Below are 10,488 nucleotides of genomic sequence, written 5' to 3'. Positions count from 1 at the left end.
CTTTCTCAGAAAGACTGGGGAGTATGTTTCTGTCTGCCTTTTGTGCAGTACCCTGGAAGTAGTTGTCTGCCAAGAACTGTCTCTCTGATTGTTAGAGACCCATAGGACCCAGGAACGCAAGCCCTCCCTTGGCCACCAGAGCCAGGAGATCAAGGGGAGGCCCTTGGGTGACAGTTGCAAAACTAGGTCACCAGACATAAAAACTTGGTCACCAGATGTGTGTAGAAGCTCTCCCCTGGGAGATACTGGTGCTTAGGAGGGAGAGCTCAAAGATGGTACCCACTGGCTGGAACTAGGCGGAGGGGGAATGTGAAGATGGCACTGACTGAAAAAAGGGAAAAAAGAAGTCCAAGAAAAAGAAAAAAAGAAGGAAAAGAGAAAAGGGAAATAAAAAGAAAAAAAAAAGATGGTATTTGCTGGCTTTAGCAAGGCAGAAGAAGCAGGAACATGGTGACCATCAGCCTCCATCTCCAGGGAATATCCCAGCAGGCCCATTTAATCCATCACCAAGTCCTGTTGATTTTTTTTTTTTTTTTTTTGTCAAGATTTTTGAATCTATCCACTTTTTCCCTCTGGGGTCATCATCACCATCCGGGCCCATCAACCGTTTTCTCTTGCTTGGGTAACTATAAATAGTTTCTGAATTTGTCCATATTCATGTGGCCACCTCCCTACTCTACACCACATCTTTCATCTACTCTGAAGGCCAAGTAATCTTTTCACAAGTCAAATCTGTTCGTACCGGTCTTCTAGTTTAAAATACTTCTGCACCTTCCCTAGACCAACACCTCAGCTTGGTGTGCAAGGACCTTCATTACCTGGCCCCAGCTTAGCTCTCCAGCCTTATTTTACGTTTCATTCCACCTTGATCTTTCTGCTCTAGATGCACTGGGCTACTTTCAGTTTGTCCTACCTGCCATCTTTCCTCCTGCTTCTGGACCTTTGCACATGCAATCTCCTTTACCTGGAATGTTCTTCCATTTACTCCTATTCATCCTTTAGTTCTTAGTTCAGACATCACCTTCTCTCAGACTGCATGGACCAGGGCAGCCCCATATTAATGATGTTCATAGCACTGTTTCTCTTCTTAGAACACTTGCTACAGTTACACTTGATCCATACCAGAGGAGGAAAAATTGACTTCTTATTAATCAATTTGTAGGTAAATATAATCAGTATAAGAGCTCAGCTTCTAATATACTTATACATTTGAACTCTTAGCAGATGTCTGTTGTCTAACCAAAGTTCTTTGAAAACAGTATGTGCATTTAAAAAGGCTAGAAATAAACAACAAAACATGGTTACCTTTGAATGATAGGAACATGGAGGACTTTCCTCCGTCTTTTTCTGCTCCTTGTATTTTCCAAAATTTCTAGAAGGATATAAATTACTTTTAAATGAATGAAAAATGCAATAAATGTAAAACTGTGTCCAGATGGTATATATAGAGATTATGACTAGAAATAAAACAGTGTGTAACGTGGTCTCTTTAGTTTTACCCTATATTTTCTCACGTGACAAAAGCTAGAAAATACCATTCGTGTTTGTAAGCTTTTTAAGATGACCTGAGAGTTCATTGAATTGAGGATGTTACTTCCTTGATTGACAGATCTGACTCGTGTGGAGCCGTCTCTTGAATTGCTTGTGTTCCCTTCCATGCCTGGAAGGTGCGTTGGCAGTAATCTCAAGGAGCCAGGACAGCTCCTTCCAGCTTCACACATAGATTCAGCTGTTGAGCTTCTGGAGGGGCTTCAGGGCCTGCTCAGGAATGCGTTCAAGCTTGCACTCCTACCCTGGCAATGCCGTGCGAGGAATGGGACTGCAACATCTGCCTTTGCCCAAGTCTTCATGATTTGAAGTTCCCTCTCCTGTGTTCTGCTGCTGTCTCAGGCCAGGCAGAGGGCGAATGGAATCTAGGCTTCCTTATTATAAAGACTGTATAGCCAAGTCAGTAAGCAGTTCTCTCTCTAGGGCTCGAGGTGTACCATATATACCTTTTGGTGCATCACCAAAAACCAAGTGTTAAAATCCATATTTGCCTTAGGCTAAGACCCAATACCATCATTCAGAATGACTTTTGAGATATGGAAACAGAAAATTGTATCATATTATGAGTTTAGGTATTATTTAATTATTATCTCCTTGAGATAGTAATTAAAAATTTTTTTTTTATTTTCTGTTCACTTCTTTTATTTTTTAATCTATTTATTAATATTTTATTTTTGGCTGCGTTGGGTCTTCGTTGCTGTACATAGGCTTTCTCTAGTTGTGATGAGTGGTGGCTGTTCTTCATTGTGGTGTGCAGGCTTCTCATTGCAGTGGCTTCTCTTGCTGCAGAACACGGGCTGTAGGCATGCAGGCTCAATAGTTGTGGCTCGCGAGCTCTAGAGTGCAGGCTCAGTAGTTGTGATGCATGGGCTTAATTGCTCCACAGCATGTGGAATCTTCTCCGACCAGGGCTCGAACCCGTGTCTCCTGCATTGGCAGGCGGATTCTTAACCACTGTGCCACCAGGGAAGTCCGAGGTAGTAATTTTAAGGTAACAAAGCTGACCTTTTGCTTTTGCTTCATCCTCAGAAGATGAGAGAAATTCCCAAGTAGAATTTTTCCCAAAATGGTTCATGCCTTAATGGAATTAAACAAATAAAAACTAAATATAGTGCTTAAAGGTTAATTAGTTTAATATCATGAAAGCAACTACACCATATAATTCTACAAAGATTAGAATTAGGATATAATCTAATTTCTATCATTATTTGACTTATTATTTATCTGATTATAAACATTTGTACCTCAAAATAAGTATATATTCTCTCTGTAGTTACAGAGCTAGTGCTTGATTTAGTTGTCAATTTCTTTAAGTGACTGAAAAAAATTTTAGTAATTGTTCTTTATGTAAAATTTAACAGTTTCATAATTAACATTAATTATTGCAACATTTTATTCTTGCAATAAGAAACCTACATTTTTACTTCTGCTGATAGAATCTCAGTGTACTAGGCATAGAAGGATATTTTCAATTCTGGTTTCCTCTGAAATGCAAATATGTATATTTGGAATTGATATTCTGACACTAAGAATAAAATACATTCCTTGTTCTCATTATTGACATTGTCATACTATTTGTATATAATGCTAACTTGGACCACTCAGAAGATCAAGGGTGCCAGAAAAGACACTGATCTACATAGACATACAATTATTGGGTCTTCTGAAGGCCAAGACCAATTTAACTAGCAGTTTTTGGCTGCAGCTGTACTTCAGTTGAATTAATTATAACAACTCTTTCATTTTACCAAAGGTTTATGGAGCATCTTCTAAGTGCTAGGCGGCTAGTTGGCTTAGGATCTACAGTAATGAATGAGAATAAAATAACCTTGTTTTATTTACCTTTAGGTAGCTCAAATGCCCCAGCCTATTTACCCTTTACATTAGCTAATTCAAAATAGTTCAAATCTCTACTTGATGTACGAATTCCATTATTTTACCAGCTTGCCTTTCTTGTATGCTGTTTTGAATCCCTGAGATATCCCAAGCCAGTTGTTAATTAACATCTTAACCAGCTGCCTGGTTCTAGACCACTGCATCATTCTTTTGCCAGTCACTGACATCCTTAAGTCCCTTGCTGCTGCTCTCCCATGGATGGCTTTAACCCCAGGTGCCATTCCAGACTCTCACACAATTCCTCCCAATAGGAAGATCAACTGTGATGTTTGCATGATTTCACTGATGGCTTCAGGATTAAAAAAAAGAAGAAGAAAAGAAAAGAAAAAGGAAATACAGATAGAGAACTTCACAGTTGTTCCTGGATATAGAGGTTCTCTGAGGTCACAGACCAAAGCCCTCCATAGGCATTCTCTATTGTTCAGCCTTCTTTGCCCAGACTCAGGCCTGTCTCTGTTCCAGGGATCAATTTACCTCCCCACGAAGGGAATGCCTGGAACAAGTCTCTCATACCTTCATACAGATCCCCTGTCCCCCAGGCCCAGAGGCAGTCACAGGTTCATGCCTCTTTGTCTACTTCCTGCCCCCATCAATCTTGTGGTAAGACTCACAGTGGAACAATATTTTCTTTTTGTGGTAATCCTACACCCATCCACAGAGGTGTGGTCTTTCCCTAAAATAATTCATGACAAGAACAGAATTTTTCCCAAAGATGAGTTTATTAAACTGAAATGACCCCAAGTATGGGGCTGAAACAGTATAGTGCAGTTTGAGCTTCAGGGATCCCAGACCGTTCTTCTTTCTAAGGTAAGATGTGCTCATATTCTTCCTGTGGCTTCCAGTCTTTACCTCTGAATCAGCTGCCTTTTATTTAAATTATTATAAAAGACAATTGGATAACTGTGCAGTCAGGACCAGTTTTAGAGAAAGTTGTTAAGTATACAATTTCCTGACGTGTTGCATCCTGGTCATTTAAAAATCACTCCTTTAGGGACTTCCCTGGTGGTCCAGTGGGTAAGGCTCTGCGCTCCCAATGCAGGGGGCCTGGGTCCGATCTCTGGACACGGAACTAGATCCCACATGCATGCTTCAAGCAAGAGTTCGCATGCCGCAACTAAAAGTCTGCATGCTGCACCTAAGGAGTCCGCACGCTGCAACTAATAAGTCTGCGTGCTGCAACTAAAAGATCCCACATGCCACAACTAAAGATCCTGCATGCCACGAGGATCCCGCATGCCGCAACTAAGACCTGGCGCAGCCAAAATAAATAAATAAATAAATAAATATTTTTAAAGAAAATCACTCCTTTAGATAGTCACTGACTATCCTATCATGTTTTTTCCCCCAAAGCAGCAACTCAAGGAACAACTTTCTTATTCCTTGACCTATACCAAAATATCTTATTTTCTCATGGATGTTAAATGCGTGGCCATCTAACCTGATAAAATAATACAAAAAAAGACATAGGATACTTGGTCTTGTTGGCTGGACTTCTCTTACCTTCAGATAAGCCTGCATGGCTATCATGGAAGAGTGCTGTCCACTTCTCTGTTTAAAATTGGATATCTCTGTAGGTCCTTCTGCCCTATGCAAGGGAAACATGTAATTTGAGATAGTCTGATAAAAACACTTTAAAATAGAAAGTGAGATTTTTCTCTTCTTCCACTTAAACTCACTGTTACCTTCCCCTTAGCCAGAAAATTGACATTATAAATGTTATCATCACCACGCATATTATTAGCCTAGAAATTATATCATCTGAGGTCAAAATTGGATGTTGAGACTCTGATATCTTGCTTCTCTACCACCTCTAGGTCCTTTTCCAAAGACCTCTGGGACTAAATATATTCTGGTTGCAAGTGGCTGCTAACAGGAGCTGAACTTATTTTTCTCCTAAGAGGGAGGAAGTGTGGTGAAACCAGCACTAGGACTAATAAATTGGGACTTGAGGGACAGAATGCACACCCCATTCCCAGGCATTGCATTCTCCCTAGAGTGGCCCATGAGCATGGTGTTGGAAGTTTGGAGGATCATCTGTGAGAATAACTCTGGGAGAAAGTGAAATAGGGATAAAAGTTATGAAGGGTGCTGGTATTCTGCAGAGGTTACAGCAGAATTCTAGAACAGCCATTCATTTCATTTTAAAGGTTTCTTTCTTACTACTAAAATATATATATATATATATATATATATATATATTTAAATAAATCTAAAGCACAATTTATTTCTAGGACAAATGGCAATCAGAAAAGCACAGGTAAGCTGGCTTTATCTTTTATAAGATAATACAAAGAAGTCATTTTTTAGATTTCAAATTTAAAAGGAAGAATTATGATGTATGTCCTGTTTCTGTGAAATACCATGTGTTAATTAGCAACATGGGCAAGTCCACCTACCTCCAAAGAAGCTAAATTTTCAGATGGAAGTGTCATCATTACTCAGTTGAGTCAAGGATTTTGGTTGCTTGAGTTGAAATATAACACTTAGATTTCAGTGATTCAGTGAGATGATGCAAGGTTAAAAATTAGTTACTGGTTTTCCCTATGTTTTACAATGGATTAGTTTCATAAACAAGGCTAATATATTAATGAAGAGTTTTTTTCAGAATTCTTTATCTCTTTTTTATTATTTAGTTCAGTAATTCTTATGATAAATTTTAATATTTTAAGAGAGGACACAAAGTAATATGTTTGAACATAACTTTTATATGGCACTGATATTTTCTAAAGTTTTATGAGAAAAATGGCTTTGTGACACTGTAGTAATTTGGATTTAGGGACTACAGCAAAAATATTGATATGCGTGCAGTTCAAATCACATTTCAATTATAACAGAATTATTTTCTGCAACTCAGCTATATGAATGGCTTAAACCTGATTTATGTGTAGTCTGAATAGATTTTAATGAAGAAAATGGCCTTTGTGGAGAGGTGAAAGGAATAAATTCATTTGGAAAATTTTATGGAATTGAGTTCTTTAAATTGGTGGCATCAGGGTAAAGTATTTATGGAACAAATAGGTTTAACATATCAAAATTAGTACTATTTTAACAATTCTCTGAAGGTTATTATTTAGCCTATGGTATAGTGCATAATGACACTTTGCAATAGAGTGTGTGGGTGTAAATGAGTTCTTGGCATACCATATACATTGAATCAATATCTTTATGATCATACTCTGTACTATAACTTATTTTCTGAATTTTAAACATTCAACTGGTGAACCCTCCAAATATGGATTAGTCTTTAGTTTCTCCTTCCCTTCCATAGAGCTCCAAGCCAACTTGGATCAACAGAACTGCTCAAAGCCAGTATCTTTGAGTTTTTCCCCGGGGCAGAATCCATCACAAGCAAGGATCCTTTCTTTATCTGAACTCTTCATCCCTCATAGCACAGTACTGTCCACCTCAGCGAAATCTTTTTCATGCATAACCATTTTCCCTTAGCTTTTGCCCAATTGTTCTCTGAATATTGTTCTCCTTTTTCTTCTGTGAGAGTATCTTTTTCTTTATTCGAGTTGAGAACTGAAAACATTGTAATAATCACACTGATAAGTATAAAAATGCTAGTAACATTGGTATTAACTAAAATGAAAAAATTATATATGTTAAAGTGGAACTGAGCAAAATAAAAAGCCAAGGTCATCATTACCCAAGATTCTTCAGGTACTAAAAAGACTCCTTTAAAATCTTTACTTAGGCTATAACTTATCACTATACCCTTATCTAACTAAATGAAAATCAGCACTTAAAAGTAAACAAAATTTTATCTTAGTCTGTTTTACTCTTTTTCTATTTCAATTACTAGATTACCATATATTGTGTTTCTATTATTTTGTGTTTCAGATGTGCTGCATTTCAACCTCATCAGAGATTAAATTGATGTTTATGGGCTAACCTGGACAGCTAAAAACAGTTTGTTTCACTACATCTGTAAGAAAATATGTTCAAATTCCCACTGGCTGACTTATAAAGAGGCTTTTGGAATACAACCCAATGTAAGTTGCAGACATAATGTGTTTTTGTCTTTGTTATTCACCTCCTCCCCATGTATCTGTTGGTAGGTGTGCAGCTGTGTGTGTATTACGTATACCTTGATGTCTACACATACCCTTTTTCATAGTATGGATTGTAGCATCCTTTATTCCTTCCTTCAATAGATATTTGAATGCCTATTATGTAAAATTTGCAGTTCTAGGCCCAGAAATGAGGTTACTGCCCCCACAGAGCTCACACTCTATTGGGGAAACAGACATAAATCAAATAATTGTACAAATACATATGACGTGCACATGGTGAGAGGTGTTCTGAAGAGAGGTCACATAGCATGATGTGAGCATGTAAACAGGGATCTGCCTTATCTCCAGGGTCAGACAGGTTTCCAGGAGAGGGTAATGCTCCAGCTAAGATCTCAGGAGTGAGCAGGAGTTTAAAGGGCAAAAGAATTGAGAGGTGATGGGAGGAGGGGCAAGGGTAGAGTGGAAAATGCTCCAGACAGAGGAAACACATGTTCAAAGATCATATTTGCTCAGTTAAGTGCTTTTGATAATTTTTTCCAAGCGTGATCACTGAGTAGCTAGGAGATTTTAACTTAAACCATACCATGAAATTAATCACAATCATACTAGAAAATAAGAAGGCATATATTTCATAAGCATTTGTACTTTTTTTTTAGGTATGAAGTATTCCTTAAGCCCTGACAACTACCCTGAAGATGGAATTATGAATATGGCAACTTTTCTACGGGGCTTTGAAGATAAGGGAATAAAGAACGACAGACCTGAGGACCAGCTGAGTAAAGAGAAAAAGAAAATTCTGTTCTCCTTCTGTGAGGTGTGCAACATCCAGCTAAACTCTGCAGCCCAGGCCCAAGTCCATTACAATGGCAAATCTCACCGCAAACGAGTCAAGCAGCTGAGTGATGGACAGCCTCCGCCCCCAGCCCAGGGCTCCGGGCCACCGCTGGCCAGCTCCAGCACTTACACCAGCACAGGTAGGTGGGAGGGCCTGGGGGCCCATTTCCTGCTGGGAGACATGCTTCTGTTCTAGAAAATGAAGGATTTAGAGCAAGGCTTATCTTTCCCCTTAAAACTACCACCACAATGTGTATTCTTTTCCCTACAGGTAAAATCCAAGAGCTGTCTGTTACTTCTCAGGATACATTTTGTTATTGTTATTAATATATATTATACTAGACACAAATATATATAAACATAAAATTTGTATATCAGCCCACTGACATAGTTCTGTGTCTCTGTAGTTTGTGAACAGTCCTTAATATATTTTGAAATGTGTTTAAAATGGATCAGTGATATCAATTTTTTTCTCCTCTCTGCAGAATTTGGCTTTCTTTGGCTTTCTTGCTCTGCTTTCCGTTGAGTAGCATACTATTAGGTGGTATATAAAAAGCTCCAGTTTTATTTATAACATCCATGATGCAGGAAAGGAGCATTAATCTTGTGCGCTAGACGTGTTATATTCAGCGTGCCGGTGGTGTTCTAACAATAGGAACAGCCATTGCCAAAACCAACAAGGCTTACCTCTGAGCTCCAGCACCACCGCAAGCACTTTCCCTGCCTCATACCTCTCACCCTTTCCTGTAGGCTGGATAGAGGCAGAAGCTTGGAGATTCATTCTTGCATCTGCCCTGAATTCTAAACAGTCTTGGAAACCCCGTATCTTATCCTTGGGCAATGCTGCCTCCTTCATATTGCTGGCCTTTGGTCTGTTAGTTGTGACACAACTAAAGAAAAATGTGAAATGTACTGTTTTCCATGGTGAAGATTTCTGCAAAAAGTAGGCCTCCTCCGCAGGTTTACTTGGGAGGCCAGGATAAGCCTCCTCCTAAATGTGAGGAAAAGCTCCAAATTCCTCTCTAGCAAGTGTTTGCTTTGGTAATGAACCTTCAACTTGAAGTGAGATGACGCGGTGCAGGCCTTTGTTGGAATTTCACTTGGTGCTGTCGCATAGGTTTTGATTTCGTTAAGTTATGCCATGACCCATATTAAGCTCCGGTAAAAATGGCTTGTATGTGTTTGCTTTAAATTAATAATTTTTCTATTTCAAGCTAAACCTAATTACTTTTTACCCAGTATATAATTTAATTTTATTAAATTATTTTCCTCAGTACTTACCATGCTGTGAAAGAACTTAAAGGAACTTATAGGATATAAGATACACACTTATTACAATAGTGAAAGATAACTTTTCTGTTTTGTATTTACTTGTTATGATGATAATTGTTATCATCATATATTCATTTGTTATTCACAAGTGCATTAATGTATGTGTATTTACATATTAAAAATATAGTTGGTATTAGAGTAAAAACTGATGACTATCTTATATCTAAATCAGAGAGCAAATAGCCCTGAGTAAAGGTTTGAATTACATTTGTTAGAATCCAAATATCTATGTTTAAATTGAGGTTAACCTGTGGTTTCTAAAAGAGGTAATGTTAGTAGCTAACATTAACTGAACATTTTCTATGGGACATATTTTGGTCCTAAGAGCTTTATAGGAATTTTCTCGTTTAATCTTCTCATGAACCCTGAGGTAGGTACTAAGATTATTCCTAATTTACAGAATAGGAACAGAGGCACAGAGATAAAATTTGTCCAGGTTCATACAGCATGGAAATGGCAGATCAGAGTTCCAACCATATTTAATTAATAGTGAAGCCATAATTCTTCGTCACTAATATGCTGCTGTTTTCTACCATGCAATAAACTCAGGTTAAATTTAAACCAATATGCTGTAATATAGTTGTGGTCACAAATGGTTTTTATCATGGCAAACTACCTTTCTCTGATGGGTTTTGAAAACAGACATGTAAAGCTTCAATTCATGAATTTCTCCATTTTCTCCTATACTAATGAAATTAGCTAGCTGATATAAAATACATTTAGCTAAGACATACACAGAATATTATGCATATATTCTATAAATAAAACATAGCTCATCAACTAGTATAACACAATATATTAATATATAGGAAAATGGGTAAGAAAATGAGACAGCTTTTCAAGTCTTATATTAGGCACAGAG

General features: G+C 37.9%; 1 protein-coding gene across 1 annotated transcript in view; it reads left to right on the top strand.

Moving 5' to 3' along the window:
- Window positions 1–7,372: 7,372 nt before the first annotated feature.
- ZNF385B (zinc finger protein 385B) overlaps window positions 7,373–10,488 on the top strand; it is a 327,360-nt gene continuing 324,244 nt past the window's right edge. Inside the window, exons 1-2 of the mRNA XM_060106809.1 lie at window positions 7,373–7,439; window positions 8,117–8,434. Coding sequence (XP_059962792.1) covers window positions 8,119–8,434 — 316 coding nt within the window. The 5' untranslated portion in view covers window positions 7,373–7,439; window positions 8,117–8,118. The remainder of the gene's footprint in view (window positions 7,440–8,116; window positions 8,435–10,488) is intronic.

Source organism: Mesoplodon densirostris, chromosome 8 (genome assembly GCF_025265405.1).
Source record: "Mesoplodon densirostris isolate mMesDen1 chromosome 8, mMesDen1 primary haplotype, whole genome shotgun sequence".
Lineage (NCBI taxonomy): Eukaryota > Metazoa > Chordata > Mammalia > Artiodactyla > Ziphiidae > Mesoplodon > Mesoplodon densirostris.
Note: the sequence above shows the minus strand (reverse complement) of the source record. Positions and strands in the feature narration are given on the sequence as shown.